This window comes from Hylobates moloch, unplaced genomic scaffold (assembly GCF_009828535.3).
Source record: "Hylobates moloch isolate HMO894 unplaced genomic scaffold, HMol_V3 SCAFFOLD_12, whole genome shotgun sequence".
Lineage (NCBI taxonomy): Eukaryota > Metazoa > Chordata > Mammalia > Primates > Hylobatidae > Hylobates > Hylobates moloch.
Window position 1 is genome coordinate 104,594,702 of NW_026652287.1, and position 18,940 is coordinate 104,613,641.

General features: G+C 44.3%; 1 protein-coding gene across 3 annotated transcripts in view; it reads left to right on the top strand.

Moving 5' to 3' along the window:
* The window catches only part of LOC116479308 (zinc finger protein 134), a 26,055-nt gene extending 11,487 nt beyond the window's left edge, over positions 1-14,568 (top strand). Inside the window, exons 1-3 of one of the 3 annotated variants that reach the window (XM_032171421.2) lie at positions 4,090-4,351; positions 9,279-9,375; positions 10,027-14,568. In XM_032171421.2, the coding sequence (XP_032027312.1) occupies positions 9,336-9,375; positions 10,027-11,270 (1,284 nt within the window). In that variant the 5' untranslated portion in view covers positions 4,090-4,351; positions 9,279-9,335 and the 3' untranslated portion in view covers positions 11,271-14,568. Of the gene's footprint in view, positions 1-807; positions 809-2,040; positions 2,444-4,089; positions 4,352-9,278; positions 9,376-10,026 lie in introns of those variants that run through there. The other 2 variants (XM_032171423.2, XM_058425635.1) reach the window with 2 other exon arrangements.
* Positions 14,569-18,940: the final 4,372 nt, after the last annotated feature.

The following is an 18,940-nucleotide window of genomic DNA, read 5'->3' on the forward strand; positions in this document are numbered from 1 at the left end:
ATATTTGATATATATCATATATTATATAATATATGATATATATCATATATCATATATTATATATTATATATAATATATTTTATGTATAATATATTATATATTATATATTATATATTATTTTATATATATATATATAAAACTTGACAGCCTGCAGTGTTTTGAAACAGCATGGATTGGGTGTCTTGTTTCCAGCATATGTCCCATGTTCCCCAACACTGTTCCTCAGGACCTGCTGAGTGGCCATATTCCCTGAAGGCCAGAAAAGTAACAAGGTGACAGTTTTGGACAAAATTCTGAGCTTAAAACCTTGCCTGAATCAGTAGCCCCCAAATTCATTGTGCACATCTTATAATTTCCAAGAACACACATGTTAAGTGAATATTTTTGTTTATAATTGTGAAATGGTCTGTTCAGGGCTCTCATTCCTCGACCTTTTTTTTCAACCACCCTCTCATTAAGGAAGCATATGTATTAATCATGGTTTCTGTTTTTTGTATTATATGTCTTGACATCTTAAAATTCTTGCTGGTGACAGAGACTTACCCTACCAGAGGTAGCTAATTTCTAAAAATAGTAAACAACTACCTTGAGAGCAAGGCAAGCCAACCACCCTCTTTATCTAACTCTTACTCACCAAGGCAATACTTTCCATGCACTAAATCATCCCAGCGTTACTGCCAGTGAGTTTGCAGCAGTCCGCGGCAATTTTGGTCCTTGCCTCCTCAGAAGAAAATTCAACCAAGGAGGCAGAGATTGGTTTAAGGCAGAGGAAGAGACCAAGGCAAGCTTTTTTTTAGCAGGAGTGAGAGTTTATTAAAATGTTTTAGAGTAGGAGTGAAAGGAATCAAAGTACACTTGGAAGAGGGCCAGGTGGATTACTTGAGTGGTCAAGTGCCCCACTTGATCCTTGGCTTGGGACTTTATACATTTGCTCATTTCCCAGGCTCTCTATTCTCCTTCCTTGGGTAGGTTGTTGCTGGACTATGCATGCACAGTGGTCTGCCAGTACTTGGGAGCGGCTGCATGCAGTTTGTTTACTGAAGTCATACATATACTCATTTAGGATGATTTTCCCTTATGACTCACGCACCCCCAGAGGAAGGTCAAATACCAGTCAAATTTTGCCATCTTGCCCCATTTTGTGCATGCTTCAAACCTTATCAGGGGTTGTGGTTCACTGGCTCCAGGTGTTTTCTATCTGTTGGAAAACTTTTCCCTCCTGGTACCAGTCATGGCCACTTATCTCAGAGGGATAGTTTTATGCTTTCCTGTCCTTCACCCAATGAGAGCTGGCCACCTTGGGGGTCCCTCTCGGTTCTGTTTATTATCTCAGAGGAAAAGATTTATGATTGCCTATCCTTGACTCCAAAATTGCCTGACATTCCTGGGGTCCCTCTCTCCTGCCCTACTCATATCTACCTACTCTAACACCAGGGTCAGGGTATGAGGCAACTAGAGACCACCCCTGTAAATCGAAGCCAACCAGAATTATTCAGACTAGCCAGTACTCAGCTGTTTGCTCTGATCTGGCCTAGGCTTTCCCCTAGCTCTTGCTTCTTCCTTTAGACTGAAACCTGTTTCTCCTGTGGCACTGCATGGCATACTGTACTTCTCATTTCTAGGGAAATTCTGCGTAACATTAAACTTTTATTTCAGTGGCATTGAGCTCTCCATGTCCTTTTCCAATAAAGACCCATCCACAAATTGGCCTCTCTTGGCTATGTAACATTACATATCATTCCAGCACTTCTCAATGTCTTCACCTTCTCTTTTCTCTATTATGCCTGCCACATTCTAACATTCCATATAATTTAGCATTTTTTTTTTCATATTTCCTCCTCTTTCTTGAGTACAGCGTAAGCTACTGGGGTCTGTCTCTTGTTTTGTAAATGTCCCATGCAGTTAAGATAGTGTCTGAAACACAGTAGGTGTTCCTTGAACATTTGTTAGAACTGTGAATAAGCATAATACTACAGCATCCCTGTTCACCTTAACATTCTGATAGCACTTTCTAAATGTTTTCTTTACTTCTCCCTCCAGGTATTAATGAGTGTTTTCAAGAATGAAAAGAGGGCTAGCATAGTGGCTCACATCTGTAATCTCAACTTTTTGGGAGGTTGAGGTGGGAGGATCCCTTGAGCCCAAGAGTTTGAGGCTGCAGCAAGCTATGATCATGCCACTACACTCCAGCCTGTGCAACACAGCGAGATCCTGTCTCCAAAATTAAATAAATAAATAAAATTACATTTTGGAGACTAAACCCTGCTTGTAGTCATAGTTCTAACACAGCTCTATGCTCAGCTTCATTTGCTCACTTCTCAGAATTCAATGTCTCCTCAAATTTTGCTGTCATCTTAACCGTTTTCATTTATCACAGATATGTTTCTTCAGGTCCATTTCTTCATGTATCTGTGAATAACTACAGAATTATTAACTTTGAGTAATTTGGCCAGGCACGGAGGCTCGCCTGTAATCCTAGCACTTTGGGATGCCAAGGCGGGCGGATCACTAGGTCAGGAGATTGAGACCATCCTGGCTAACACGGTGAAACCCCATCTCTACTAAAAATACAAAAAGTTAGCCGGGCATGGTGGCAGGCGCCTGTAATCCCAGCTACTCCGGAGGCTGAGGCAGGAGAATGGCGTGAACCTGGGAGGCGGAGCCTGCAGTGAGCTATGATTGCACCACTGCACTCCAGCCTGGGCGACTGAGCGAGACTCCATCTCAAAAAACAAACAAAAAAAAACTTTTGAGTAATTTAAACAATTCACAAATGTTTTTGTCTTTCTTTCCCCATACATTCCCCCTTCTTTCTTTTTTAAAACCATAAATAAATCTCAATTCTCAATTCAGACACTGTCGGTGTAATTGCAGGTGAAATGAGAATCACCTCCCAACCAAGAAATGTGATCCCAATTTTCCAAATCTTTATTTCTGGGTTCAGACACCACCTTTTCAGCCCCTGTCTTGGCATATAAAAGCATTTGTAATGGTTCTTCTTTTCAGATAAGAAACATTCCCAAAAGGAAATAGATATATCTTAACTTTTGGGCTAGGAACTCTCATTTGGATAAAATATTTCTCCTTTGGTTGAACATTAGTGACCATACAGGCAGGAAAGGTGCCTTCCTTTACCACCTTCTCTCACCTGTCATCCTCCTCATGGTTCTCTCAGGTATTTTTTTTTCTGAGGAAACCAGAGGAAGAGCTCTATATTAGTCCACTTGCCTCAGGGAGCTCCAGCAGCCCTCCATAGCCACTGTCTGGAGACCATTCTTCCACTCCATGGCCCTGCCTGGGGACAATTCTCTGTTTACCCTGACCCAACTGAGGCTCACAAAACAGACTCAAAGCTTCCCTCTACAGTACACATATTTTTTATTTATTTTTGTTGTTGTTGTTGTTGTTTTTGAGACGGAGTCTCGCTCTGTCGCCCAGGCTGGAGTGCAGTGGCGCAATCTCGGCTCACTGCAAGCTCCGCCTCCCGGGTTCACGCCATTCTCCTGACTCAGCCTCTCCGAGTAGCTGGGACTACAGGCGCCCGCCACCACGCCCGGCTAATTTTTTGTATTTTTTAGTAGAGACGGGGTTTCACCGTGGTCTCGATCTCCTGACCTCGTGATCCGCCCGCCTTGGCCTCCCAAAGTGCTGGGATTACAAGCGTGAGCCATCGCGCCCGGCCCACATATTTTTTTAAATGAAGGAAATTTGAGTGAACTATGAGTGGACTCGGAGTGACATTGGATGTTGCGTGTCCATTTGGTGTTGTGGCTTCAGGGAACATCTGTAAGAATATATCCCAATATTTTGGGGATCCCTGCAGACTTCACTACACAGGACCTGGTTGAGGGTCCTTTAAAAGGAGCGAAGCCACGCCCTGACCTCAGAGTCTCAGGGTATAATTTCTCAGCGCCCCTCGCAGTACCATTTGGCCTTTGCCCAGCGTGCAGGTGAGTTAGCTGTCGCCACGGCCAAGTGCACATGAGAACTACATTGCCCAGAAACCTGTGCGCCGCGCGGCGGCGGCACTCTTAGGGGCGTTTCCCTGCGGGCGGAAGCTCTCCGGGCGGGACTTCCGGCATCTTCCTCGCAGTGGACATCTTGTCGGCTCTTAGGTGGAACCATCGGAGCAAAAGCTCAGGGTTGCTGGGTGGTTCCGAGGTGACGGAAGCGGGAGGGTGCGTGAGGAGTCGCTGTTCGCTCTGCAGAGTGGCTCGCCAGCGGAGACCCCGCCTCCGCCCCCGGGTACGGACGACCGCGGTGCCGGGGTCCCGCGACCTGAGACCCCCGCGCAGTTCCGTGCGGTCTACGAACTGTGATGGCGGCGGCCGCGGTGATGGGCCCGGCCCAGGTGGGTGCTGCCTTCCCCAGACTTTCGCCCGCCCGGAATCCTGAAGTTCCGAATGAGGAGCGCCTGTCTGAGTCCCTGCAGCGCAGGCCCCGGTGTTCAAGGCAGCGGGGCGCTGGTCGGTGGGGGCGAGTGTGACTGGCAGAGGGGCAGCCTGAGCATAGGCTTGGAGCTGGACTGAGCCCGTAGCAGTAAGGAGCGTGTGTGAACCGTAGTCAGGCCTGCAATGTCGCGGGGAGAAGTTGCACCTTCATTGCGAGGACGATAGGAGCCATGGCGGGTTTTGAATGGTGGAGGGAAGGGACCTGATAAAGGATTTTTAAAGTATTCCAATGTTTGCTGAGGAGGAAACCGACTACAGTGAGGTAGAAGCGATGAGGATGGAGGCAGGGAGACTTTTGAGGAGGTCCCTGCAACAAACTCCAGAAGTGTTGCGGCGGTGGCTGGGCCAGAGCAGTGGCAGGAGGGGTTGGGTGGGGAAGTCATGAGATTCTGGATAGATTTTTAAAGATGGAACCAACGGGGTTTCCTGCTGCATCAGATGTGGTCCTGAGTGAATGTAGGGAGGAAAGGGCTATCCAGGGGTTTTTGGCCTGTTTTCCTTCCTGAACGTGTGAAAGAATGGAAATTGGTAAGTCACAGCAGGGAGCACCTTTCAGGGGGATCAGGAATTGGGTTTTGGACTTGGTGAATCTAAGGTGTTCTGCATTGGAGGTTCACATGGGTAGCTGAACATGCAGGTCTGGAGTTCTGGAGAGGGGGTTGTACTAGAGACTTCAATGGGTGAGGCATAAGGTCAAAGCCTGTAGTAGATCAGATTTAGGGGGTGGAATTTTAAGGAAGTTATTTTATGTGGTCTCTGAAGTGAGAGGTGGGGTTAGGGTGGAAGGCCAGGGATGAAGGGGTGGACACTTAAGATTCCTTCCAGAAAGGAGGGGTCCTGGCATGTGAAAGCATTCTAGATGGTGTTGTTGAAAGTAAATGCTTGGTGCTGCAAAGTGAAACCAGCACTCAGGCAAAAGTTTTCTCAGCAAGGCAATTTACTTCTGTGCAAATGTGCTGCCTGTGTTAATCACGATCCCAAGAGCACACTGAACAAAGGAGGGAAGGGGTTTTTATCTGTAGCCCATAGTCCCTACCTTCCTCTGTGTCACTCCCCCATGGGCTGGGGTCGGACCACTTAATCTAAGCTGACCCAATTGGGTATTTGTGAGTATTTTCCCAAAGAAGGAAGAGGGAAGGGGAAGGTGTAAAGTTACAGTGGTGGGACATGTGGATTGTGTAGGATGTGTGGTTTTGGCGGGGGAAATGGGTGCAAAGTGAGTAAGGGAACAGATGTGAATTATTGATTAGTGCTTACAGGAAGGTCGTTTACAGTAACTAGGGGCAAGGAGGCATGGAGAACAAGAAAGTTAGGTTTGAGAACAAAGAACAAGGAAGTTAACAGGCTAAACCTTTGAAGAGGAATTTTATTATATCTTATAGTGTCAGCAAGAGGAGAGGGCTGTAGAGCATAAGTAGCCTGGCCTGCACTTTAGACCAAGGTGAGGGATGCAGTAGATTTGCCACGCTACAGGCTCAGCATGCCTTCATGGGCGCTGCCTGTGGAGCAGTCCCATCCCCAACCAGTGCATTGGTGCCTCAGTTACCCAAACCCTCAGGTAAGCAGAATTGATGAACATCTCTAATGAAGGATCACTGCAGCTCCCCTTCAGAGGACTATATATCAGGTAGGCTGGTTTAGTGCAAGGGCTAGTGTACACCTTGTAAGTACACAGAAGTAAGGAACTAAAAAATGTATGTACAAAGTAAGAGAAATTTATACTAGCACTTAATAATTGGTCAAAATATTAATTTGCCTTGAAGTATTTTATTACAATGGAAAAATCTTACCAAATTTTCTTAAAAGCTTTAAAGCAGGCAAAACAAACCTAATTTTTCAAAAACTCATCAGTTCATTTGCATGGATAGTAGTAGCTGTTTCAAAGGCACTTGAGATGTACAGACAAGCCTGATACAAACAGTAGCCCTATGAGGTGGGTGCCGTTATTATCCCCACTTTTAAGATGAGGACACTCAGACACTGGTCTTTATTTATGTTCACACAGCTGGTGGGAGCCAGCACTGAGATCTGAGTATCTGAAGTTAGAGAGCTAACCCAAAATCATTCCTGCCAAAGGGCAGGGTAGGCAGGGCTTAGGGAAACATTTCAGTCCATGAGATCCCACTGTGGGAACCTGCCACTCCCAGCTTCCCTCTTCTTGTGAGGTTGCCATGGTGGCAGAAACTTATGATTCCTACCTAGATGAGAGTAGATTGTCTCAGGCCCTCACTTAGCCCAACACACCCCCATTATCTCAGCAACTCAGTGTGGAGAATGATGATGTTCTGGGACTCTTCAGTGTCCCTTCTGCCTACCGTTTTTGGAGGTCCTGCAGTCACCCAAAGCTTTGTGTTGTAAATTCTGTTTTGGAATTATGTGGAAGGGTTTCCATTTCTAGCAAGCAATGGGATGAAGTGTGGAACATTATCTCAGGCACAGGAACCAGCATGTGCAAATACTTAACTTGAGGCTAAACTAGGAGTGTTCGGGGAACCTCAGGCTTCCATTATGTCTGGTGGGATCAGACAGCAGGGACAGGATTCAGCCCAGAAATGGCAGCCTGAGGATCTGTGTTTCCATGCTGAGAGAATTGGGAGCCACTACAGGTTTGGAGCTAGGAGGGAGTGATCTGACTTTGGTCTTAACCAACTTTCTCTGTACAGTGAAGAAAAGACTGTGGGAGTGAGAATGAAGGAAGGAATACCACTGAGGAGCTTAATGCAACAGTTCAGGTTGGACCAGAGTGGTGGCTGTAGAGGTGGGAGATGTGGATGGATTCTGAATCATTTTTCTTAAAGTGGGACCAACCAGATTTTCTGATGTGGAGGATGAGAAAGAAAAGGGGGGGGGGGGGTGAAGGATGACCCTGGATTTTTTAGTCTGAGAAGATATAAAGATGCCATCAACTGAAGTGACAAAGTTGGTGGTAGGAGTACCTTTCAGAAGTAATATCAGGAGTGCAGTTTGGCTATGTGGAATCTACCATGTTCCAAAGACACTTGAGTGGAGGTGTCAAGTAGACAGCTGGACACAGAGATCCGAAGTTCAGAGAAGGGATTCAGGTTGGAGCTATCCATAGGGTGGCAACCAGCATGTGGATCAGGATGGAGCTTTGCTTCCAATTTAGAGAGAGAATCTTTAGGTCATGGTGACAGTGCCATCAGCACACTGTAAGGGCAGGCACAGCAGGGTAGAGGTAGGGGCCATCTTAGAGGCTAGAAGAGGGAGGGAAATGTCCTTGGGAGGAAGGGGAATAATAGGGTCAAGCAGGTGGCAAAGTGTTCCAGGGAGAGAGTGGATGTGAGGTGAAGTACTGTAGTAATAGAAGTGAGGTGGCAGTGAGGCCAGAACCAGTGCTTATTCGGCTTTTTATGTGCTCCTCAGGCTTCCATGGTGACCTTTGGTGGGACCTGTGGAGTTTCAGTCAAGCTAGTGAATTAGTCCAGGGACAGATTGGGTCAGTAGGCAGAATCCCTGTGCTTGGGGTAGGTGCCCAGTGAGTGTGGGTTTTGAATGAGTTAATTGTTGAGGAGAAGCCTGTGACTGACCTCAGTAGTACAACAGCAAAGCAGAAAGGGGCTGAGTTTATCTGAGATCTGCACGTGGTTCTGGATTGCTGAATTGACCCGTGAAATAGAGCCAGGAGGGGAGACTTTAATAGGTGGATTCAGGGCAACCCATGGAAGTGTGGCCATTGATCAGGACCAGATGTGATCCTGGATGCCTTATCCAAGCATTCTCTGGATGCTGTGTGCAGATTTGCATGTGGCGAAGCCATGGAGGTACCTATGTTATAGGTGTCCATAGATGTAAAGGAGGTATGGCCAAAAGGGTGATGTGCACGTGGAGATGGAGTGTGAATTCATGAGCCCAGAGCTTTGGTACCGGGGGTTTCTGAAAGAATGCTGAGCTCAGGTTTGTGTATGAGGAATAATCTGTTGATCCCCGGGGAGCTGGCTGATAGGAGAAGGGTTGGGTCCTACATACCAGGCCCATGGTGTTTTATCTGTCCACTTGCCTGTTCTGAGCTGGACAAAATGATTAATGGAATATGAGTTGAGAACAGGCACCAATCACACCAGGGCCTATTATCTCATTTGAGTTAGATGTGACAAGGAGTCTTGGAGAGAGAGGCTGTCCTTAAGCTCAGTTGTCCACCTCACACAGGGCTGTGTGACCTTCAGGGATTTATTTGTTTACTTCTCTTAGGAGGAATGGGAGCTGCTGGATGAGGCTCAGAGACTCTTCTATTATGAAATAATGGCTTCTGTGCTTTGCATTTATAGTCTCCCTGGGTAGGGCCCCAGTATCCCATTTTTCTGGGCTGGGTCCTAATCTTCCTTTTTGCCCTAGGAGTTGCTCTTTCCTTTCCATAGCTAGAGCATGGGCACTGCTGTCTTCTCTGATTCTCTCACATAGGTCCCCTGGGTGCCAAGGCTCAGCTAGATGCATTGCCTCCTCTCTTCCCTGTGTTCCTCAGCTCCTGCTATCCTGAAGCCTTGCCAGGAAGGATTTGGAGGTCAGAGGTCCTAAGGTGACCCAGTGAATCCTGCTTGGCCTCTCCCTGGCCAGGTGACTGTCCCACTCATGACATCTCTGGACTCCAGCCTCCACCCACGTCTTCTAATTGTAATTTCCTTGAGTCTGCCTGTGTCCTCAATTTCAGTCATCATGGTCACCACTTGTGGGCCCACTGCACTGTTCCTGCAGGACAATTTTCTGAGGTTCATTTTGTAGCATTTATTTTCTTGCAATTTTGCATGGGTGGGCTACTCTGGCTAGTGCTCTCAGCCTGTTTCACCTTTCCCCTATGCTTGTATCTTCCAGATCCTCTGTGGTTGCTGAATTGTAACAAGAGAGAGAACTCTGGCTGCCTGAGAGGGCATGACTCTAGTCACAGCAGGAGGGTCTTGGACAGGCCCTGGTGAGTGGGAGCTGAGGGATGCCATAACCTCAGGGCTGGGTTCCTGTAGTTCCAGAAACCTGTGTTGTACCCATCACAAGTGCCAAGGCCAGAGGCCCTAACTTATTTCTACCTTTTTATCCCCATTCTGTACACTCTTGTCATTTCTAATCTGACTCTGACCCAGGACTGTCTTCTCCCATCCTTTACCAGAGGGGCTCTAGTAGAGCAACTGCTCTCTCTGCAGTGCTTTCCAATATTGGACTACACTTACACTATTGTGTCATAAGATGTGTGCATATCCTCAAATAGTCCCTGAACACATTACTTATTTTTAATCACATTTTCCTGGGCCTGGACACACATTTCTGCATAGCACTCACCTGACACCCACAGTCAGCCAAGGTCCTGCTAAAAGTCATTGCAGAGGATTAAGTTGGAGACCTTATACTACACCCCATCCTCATGTCTTTGTTTCTTGTGAGGCCATCTCCATTCTGTGACTCTTAGATTCCAGTACTGTACAGCAGCCCTTTTTTCAACCTGATCCTAGCTCTGTTCCACCAGGAAAGTTAGGTACTCAGTCCTGGGTACAGCAGACACATATTTGTGATGGAGTTGCCCCACCCACCAAACTCAGCATGTACATCAATAGTATTTTTCTGCCTTCAGGTTGTTGGCATGGAGTGAAGGATGAAGAGTCATCTTCTGAACAGAGCATTTCTATAGCAGTGTCACATGTTAATACTTCCAAGGCAGGTTCGCCTGCACAGACAGCTCTCCCTTGTGACATATGTGGCCCCATCTTGAAAGATATTTTGCACCTGGATGAACACCAGGGTACACACCATGGACTGAAACCTCACACATGTGGGGCATGTGGGAGACAATTCTGGTTCAGTGCAAACCTTCATCAGTACCAGAAGTATTACAGTATAGAGCAACCCTTAAGAAGGGATAAAAGTGAGGCCTCAATTGTGAAGAACTGCACAGTTAGCAAAGAACCTCACCTGTCAGAGAAGCCCTTTACATGTAAGGAGGAGCAGAAAAACTTCCAGGCTACTTTGGGTGGCTGCCAACAAAAGGCCATCCGCAGTAAGAGGAAGACACACAGGAGCACTGAGAGTGGGGATGCATTTCATGGTGAACAAATGCATTACAAGTGCAGTGAATGTGGGAAAGCTTTCAGCCGCAAAGACACACTTGTCCAGCACCAGAGAATTCATAGTGGAGAGAAGCCTTACGAGTGCAGCGAATGTGGGAAAGCCTTCAGCCGCAAAGCTACACTTGTCCAGCATCAGAGAATCCATACTGGAGAAAGACCTTATGAATGCAGCGAATGTGGAAAAACCTTCAGTCGAAAAGACAACCTTACTCAGCACAAGAGAATCCACACTGGAGAAATGCCTTATAAGTGCAATGAATGTGGGAAATATTTTAGCCATCACTCCAATCTAATTGTACACCAGAGAGTTCACAATGGAGCAAGGCCTTATAAGTGCAGTGATTGTGGGAAAGTCTTCAGACACAAATCTACACTTGTTCAGCATGAGAGTATTCACACTGGAGAAAATCCTTATGATTGCAGTGATTGTGGGAAATCCTTTGGCCACAAATACACCCTCATTAAACATCAGCGAATTCACACTGAGTCAAAGCCTTTTGAGTGCATTGAATGTGGGAAATTCTTTAGTCGAAGTTCTGACTTTATTGCACACCAGAGGGTTCACACTGGTGAAAGGCCTTTTGTGTGCAGTAAATGTGGGAAAGACTTTATCAGAACATCCCACCTTGTTCGACACCAAAGAGTTCACACTGGAGAAAGGCCATATGAGTGCAGTGAATGTGGGAAGGCCTACAGCTTAAGCTCCCACCTCAATCGGCACCAGAAAGTTCACACTGCAGGCAGGCTTTAGGAGTGCTTTGAATACAACATGACTCATCAATCAGATGTTGAATTTCATATATCTGAACATTGACACAAAGGAGATAACTTAGGGTGCCAGGTACGTAGGAACCTTCTAGGGATATGTTGCACTTTCTAACTTAACTCAGGTCTTTTGCCAGAGTTATGTCACTGTCAATCCCTGTGGCCGAAACCATCTTAACTCTACCAGCTAAGATACCCCAGCATTGGGGAAGGCAGGGTTTTGTATTCTCCAGTCCCTGGAGAAAATCATGAAATGCCTGAGTTCATTGGGGGTCCTCATTCCCTTCTGTATGACAGGTATAGGTATGGACATGACCCATTTTTAGCCAAGAGGGTCTGAGCTGTATCTGCTGGTGGCTTATACAAAAGGTTTACTTTCTTCATGGATATTCTTCGTCTCACATACTTGTAATCGAGTTTTTCCAACCTCCAAGTCACCTGGCCTGGGAAAGTACTTGCCTCATGTTGCTCTGGTTTGTGATAATAAAGGCTTTACAGTTTAAGCCACCTTTAATCTTAGAGGTTCTTCTTACTATCTAGAGTGGATTGAAAACAGGCTCTGCCAAACTGAAGACAGCCTTTGTGCCGTGCCTCCAACTTTGCCTCAAATGGGACAGTGGGTTGAGGGAGAACAGTTCTTAGTCCAGTTTTGATGTTAACTTCCATAGCTGACAAAGCTTGTTAAGTAAGAATTCAGATCTTGTGTAGACCTGATTTGTCTGGATTTTAGAGTTATTTGAGAGCCCATATTTCACCTTGAGGAGGGTGCTGCTGCTGTGACAGCCTGCAGTGTTTTGAAACAGCATGGATTGGGTGTCTTGTTTGCAGCATATGTCCCATATTCCCCAACACTGCTGAGGGAAAGCTGTTCCTCAGGACCTGCTGAGTGGCCGTATTCCCTGAAGGCCTGAATCTGTTTCACAGGCCACTGTTGGTAAGATCTAAAGCATCCAGTAGGGAAACAAAATTGATAAATATTGGGTGTAAGTAACTGGGATTGGGGAGATTGTGGCAAACTAGAGGGGAAGTGCCCATTGTAAAAACACATCCACAGACAGTCCAGGCACTAAGGCTGAATGGGATCAGGGTATCCAGAAATCTCAGGATCTCCAGGGCCATGTTACTGTTAGGTCAAGGTCACTGGTGCAGCAACAAATGTAGTTTTCCTAGATTCCTCTACCTCCCTGGGCTCTTTACCTAATGTCTTTGCTGCACAGGCAGTAACCCTGGGAATAAAGACGTGTGGTGGTCCAAGGAAGTAGCTTTTGTGACCAGCTGGAGTTTCTCGTGACTCTGTTGGCAATGGTCCTCATTGTTTGCCAGTTTTTCTTACTACTGAGGAAGAGATTGTCTTCCCAAGGTATTTGGAGTGATAAGAGTCACCGTAGTGAGGTAGAGTCACTCTTAGTGATGTCCAGTTGTCCAGTTTCCAATAGCAGTGGGAGACCCAGATTTTTAAATGAGATAACTTTTTATAGATTCACTGAGGTGTAATCAACATGCAATATATTGCACATATTTAAAGTGTACGAGTAAGTCTTGATACACACACACACACGCACACACACACACACACACACGAAACTATCACCCTATCAGTGGTATTGGACATATCTGTCACCCCCAAAGTTAACCTCAGGCCCTTAACCTCTCTCTCAGTGCTCACCTTCCCCCAAAATCCCTAGGCAACCATTGAGTAGTTTTCACTATAGGTAAATTTGTCTTTTCTAGAATTTTATGTAAGTCCGTCTATAAAGTGTTAATTTTGTCTGCTGTCTTTCATGCAACATAATTTGAAATTTGTCCATGGTATGTATGAACAGCCCATTTTAAAATTACTGAGTCATATTCTGTATGGATATACCACAGTTTATCCATTTATCTTAATTGATGTCTGTACTCCACCCTCATTTTTAAATATTAAAAAACTGCTGCAAATATTGATGCATGAGTATTTATATGGACACTTAGCTGAGAACATTTTTAAGCAGAGGTTTTGAAGGTGTGGCTATGTATCTTACTAATTATAGTAAAATATATTGGAAAAGAGATACACACAGGGAAGAACTGCGAAACAGAAAAGACCCAAGATTTGATGATTTGGGAAATTCTCAGCCCATCTTAATTGGAAAAAAAAAAAAAACCATTGAAATTAAGAGATTCATTGTCAGGAAAGCACGTTTTAGAGAGATAGCCAACGATGTTTGCCATTACTGAGATCAAAACATACATTAGAACACTGTCACACAAAAAGCTCTTTGAAGAGATTAAATGTGACTTGTAGATCCCTTCAATACAAACAGTTTGTAAGAAGTTTAAACTATCACTCATCTCAGCAAAAGCCAAAAATATACATAGGGGATTCCCTAGGAGGAATAATCTGCATAAGCCTCTTTTCTAATGTTGTGAATTTCAGTGACGTACAGGAGACTCACAAAATTCTTGAAAATTTTATACCAGTGGAAATGCTCACCTTGGGTCTAAAGGGACCTTGAAAGTATGAAGTTAAAGGGTGTAGGCATGTAAAAGTGTGAAGTTAAAGGGTGTAGTATTCTATACATGGGACTGGCTGCGGAAACAGGTGCAAGCCCTTGCTACCTTTCATGAGAAAGGAAGGATGACTCAGAGCAGAGGAGAGTCCAGTGGGCAGAGTCCTGAACCATGTGATATTCCCATGTCTTGACTCCCAGTGGCATTTGCCAAACTAGATTTCAGATTTTCTTGGGATTGGTGGTTCCATTTTTTTGTTTTCCCCCTTCCATTTCCTCCCCTTTTGAAACAATGCGTATATGTATAACTATTATCCTAGGTCTTTCCCACCGTTTTGTTTGGGAGCAGATAACTAGTTTTCTAGTTTTACGGATCCAAATGAGACAGGAATAGCACTGGATGGTCACAGGAGGATGGAAAATCTCAACACTCTGGTTTTGGTGCAGCTGAAAAAACAAAGAAAAACCCAAACAACAGCTAAAATGGTAACTAGGCAAAGAAACCATGGGATAACAGAAAACCCAAAACAAAAGAGAAAACTGCCAGAACCCCAGTCAGGGTGACATGTCCATGACTCTTCCAGGCAAACCCAAATAAGGGAGGAGGGATGGTAATCAGGGGTCCCTGAAATCCCCTCCTTTCCCAGAATACCTAATGATTACCCAGATTAAAGAAACACCCATACAATTAGAAACCCAAACTTTGTTTTGCATGACTTGCTCTCAGAGGCACTCCCACTCTTCTCTCTTGTGTGTACTTTTGCTTCACAATAAAAGCTGCTTGCCTTTGCTTCATTGTGACTCGTCACTGAATTCTTTCGATGGTGTTAAGAACCTGGATGCTGGCTGGGGCTGGGGTCTCACCAACAATGTCCAGAGACCCCCCGAACCCCCCAGCAACACAGAAGAATTGTGCCCCAAGATGGGATTATACCTAGAGCCTCATCCATACCGGACTTAGACAATTTAGATGAGATTGGAGACTTTAGCTCAGTGTGGAGGTGCACACCTGTAGTCCCAGCTGCTCAGGAGGCTAAGGCAGGAGAATCGCTTGAACCCAGGAGACAGAGGTGGCAGTGAGCCAAGATTGCGCCGCTGCACTCTAGCCTGGGCAATAAAGCGAGACTGTCTCAAAAAAAAAAAAAAAATAGTAAAAGGCATCAAATTTTGGAGGGGAAATACCTATTGGTGAACTGAAAACTCGACAGTTCTGGTGTGTGGGATAACATGTTAATAGCCTTGATCATTTTGAATTTCATAATCATAAATGGATTTTGTTTTCAAGACGGAGTTTCGCTCTTGTTGCCCAGGCTGGAGTGCCAGGGCACTATCTCAGCTCACTGCAACCTCTGCCTCCCAGGTTCAAGCGATTCTTCTGCCTCAGCCTCCCAAGTAGCTGGGATTACAGGCATGCACCACCACGCCCAGCTAATTTTGTATTTTTGGTAGAGATGTGGTTTCTCCATGTTGGTCAGGCTGGTCTTGAACTTCTGACCTCAGGTGATCCGGCTGCCTGGACCTCCCAAAGTGCCGGGATTACAGGCATGAGCCACCATGCCCGGCCTTTTGGGATTGGTTTAAAGAGCTGTGGAAGACAATTAATTGAGCAGTTACCACAAACAGATTAGCAATGGAGTTCGTAGTATATTTGAAAATGAATAAAATTGTTCCTGGGAAAATTAACAATAGTGATCTCAGTCTAAATTATAGAGTAAGTGATTCAGAGAGGATAATATGCCACATGTGCATAGATTTGTTTAAAACAATAGTAATTATGTAGCACTGTAAAAATTGAAAAAAATACTATTAGAACAACAAACAATTAGGTTGATGAAGCACAATAAGAGACTAATGAAAAGGAAAGAAATGAAATTACTTAATATCAAAATGTATAAAATTAAGCCATATACAAGCATGCCAAATTAACTTGTGAGATTAACAAAGATTTTATTAATTGGGGAAAAAGACTAGTAGTCTGCAAATCCTAAGATTATGCTTAACACTAAGCCTCTTACAAACTTCAAGTTTTCAAAAAGGCTCAAGGTTTTCTGGTACAGAGGTACTAGTGGAGCACAGTTCAGATTTAACTAAACATTACGTTATTTTGGCCAGGCGCCTAATCTTAGCACTCGGTAATTTAGGCCAGCTCACGCCTGTAATCTCAGCACTTTGGGAGGCTGAGGCGGGCGGATCACGAGGTCAGGAGATGGAGACCATCCTGGCTACCACAGTGAAACCCTGTCTCTACTAAAAATACAAAAAATTAGCCAGGTGTGGTGGCAGGCACCTGTAGTCCCAGCTACTCGGGAGGCTGAGGCAGGAGAATGGCGTGAACCCGGGAGGCGGAGCTTGCTGTGAGCCGAGATCACACCACTGCACTCCAGCCTGGGCAACAGAGCAAGACTCCACCTCAAAAAAAAAAAAAACAGTCTTTAGGAAACTAGATATTCATCAGAGAGTGTATGTGACCAGAATAAATTTTGCCAGAATAAGCCATTTTATGACGTCTAGATGACACACTAAATACATACTGATTCAGAATTACCTGAGCTACTTCAACATAGGACATAGCAAAATACTGGTAATTACATTACTATATACTTATACAAGATGCTTTCGGCCGGGTGCAGTGGCTCACACCTATAATCCCGGTCCTTCGGAAGGCCGAGGCAGGCGGATCATCTGAGGATGGGAGTTCCAGACCAGCCTGGCCAACATGGTGAAACCCCATCTCTACTAAAAGTACCAACATAGGCAGGAGAATTGCTTGAATCCGGGAGGCAGAGGTTGCAGTGAGCAGAGACTGTGCCATTACTCCAGCCTGGGCGACAAGAGCAAAACTCCATCAAAAAAAAAAAAAAAAAAAAACAAAAAAAAACCATGCTTTCAAATCTGCCTAACAATTATAGCTTCAGAGTCCTTATATTCAGGATTATCTATTAGTAACTTACAGCTTTTTACAAATATTTTTCTTACACTAAATTAGAAAGAATGTTTGGTCTTGCAGGTGTCTGAGAATCCTTAGTAAAATACCCCTACAGATTCTATTTTGAAATCATGGTTTTAAAAAAAGCAAAAATGTTTGTTTCCAATTAATTGCTACAGAGATGCCAAATGTCCACTCAGTAGTTGTGAGTAAAACAAATTGTCTTATTGCTCTTCACAGGCAAATAAACTCTTTGAGTGATTGCGTGAAGTTCAGAGTATTTGGTCAGGGATGAAATGGAGGCTAATCCAGACAGATTATAAGAGAAAATACGGAATAGAGATTCTAGGGGCACTAAAGCAAATGCATGAGGTGGTCTATGCTTCTGAGTCCCTCATAGTATGTTCCTTCTGAGTATTTGTATTCTAAACCTCAAAATTATAATTTTTTATATAACATTTCTTACTGGATTCTCCAAGATATAGTCTACTTTTTGAAGAATATGACATTTATGTAGAAATAGTGGTTACTTACCAAACTGGTATTTGCTACTAGGAAAGTAGCATCAGTTTGGGGCATGGGCATCTGAACTCTGAGAATAAGGTTTGGGATTCCATGACCTCATCTCCTTGCTGGGAAATGATAGTCATTTTATTCTTCCACCTGTAATTGCAGTGACAGTGTCTCCAAGAGGATTGGAGATAAACTCTGAAAAATATTTTTGAAGTTAGAAAATTGTAGAAAGTTATTAACATTAATTACTGGAGTTATCCATTTAGAATGACATGATACCTAAAAGAGAAAATTATCTGTGAAATGGGAACAAATAAAGGTAAATAGAGGAAACAGTTCTAAGACATGAGACATGTAAGTTGAACCCTTGGCTATGCTGGAATCTTGGCTCCCATGACATTCTTTTTTTTTTTTTTTTTTTTTTTTTTTGAGATGTCTTGCTCTGTTTCCCAGGCTGGAGTGCAATGGCGCAATCTCGGCTCACTGCAACCTCCGCCTCCCAGATTCAAACAATTCTTCTGCCTCAGCCTCCCAAGTAGCTGGGATTACAGGCGCCTACCCCCACGCCCGGGGAATTTTTGTATTTTTAGTAGCGACAGGGTTTTGCCATGTTGGCCAGGCTGGTTTTGAACTCCTGACCTCAGGTGTTCCGCCCGCCTTGGCCTCCCAAAGTGCTGGACCGAAATCTTGTTTTTTTTTTTTTTTTTTTTTTTTGAGTGATCTCTGTCCCCAGGCTGGAGCTGTAAGACGGGGTTTCACTGTGGTCTCGATCTCCTGACCTCGTGATCCACCCGCCTCGGCCTCCCAAAGTGCTGGGATTACAAGCGTGAGCCACCGCGCCTGGCCCCGAAATTCTTATTTCTACAAAGTGTGACATTTTTTCATTCATATGAATGGTGAGGAATAACAAACTTGGAAGAAAAGAAATAGTAAAAAGAGAGTGAGTACAAAGGTGAAAGAGTTGAGGGGAAGCATTACTTAACATCTTATCTGGTTCAGAGACTCATCTAGATTTGTATTTACAGCAGTGAACAACCTACAAAGAAATGTATTCTCAAGTAGCCTTTATTCAAATTAAGAAATGTGGTCTGGAAATAATAAAAGAAAATATTGGAAAATATACACTAAGTTATAAAGAGACAGATTCTATGGAAAATATCAGAATACCAGTACCAACTAATAACAAACATGTGAAGTAGGGAGAATTTCTATAGGAAATTTCTATAGTCAGGGTTGTCCTTATAGTGGAGATAATATTTGAGCATATATTTAAAGCAGAGCAGAGAGACAGTGATTTGTAAACACAGGGAAAATGTGCAATGGAAAAGAAATAGCCAGTACAGTGTCCAAAAAGCAGGAGCTTGCCTGGAAGTGAAACAAATCATGTGGTCAAAGCACAATTCAAGAGTGACTGGTGATGGTTTTTATACCATCAAAAATCTCCCCAATATGCACAATTACCCATGTATCCATTCACATGCCATTATCTCAGACCTCCTTGTCAACTCTCTTCTCAAACATATTCTTCCTTGCCCTTGATCACATTGCCAGGTCATGAACTGCTATCCTGTGAAATACATGTTCTTTGGATACTTATTCCTCCTCATAAAAAGGTTTACAAGGTAAGCCACTTGTGACTTCAGCTATGGGGAAAATTTTGATCCCCAACTATCTTTCAAGAGGATGCAGAATATGGCTCTGAGGTAGCCACAATTTTTTTTTTTTTTT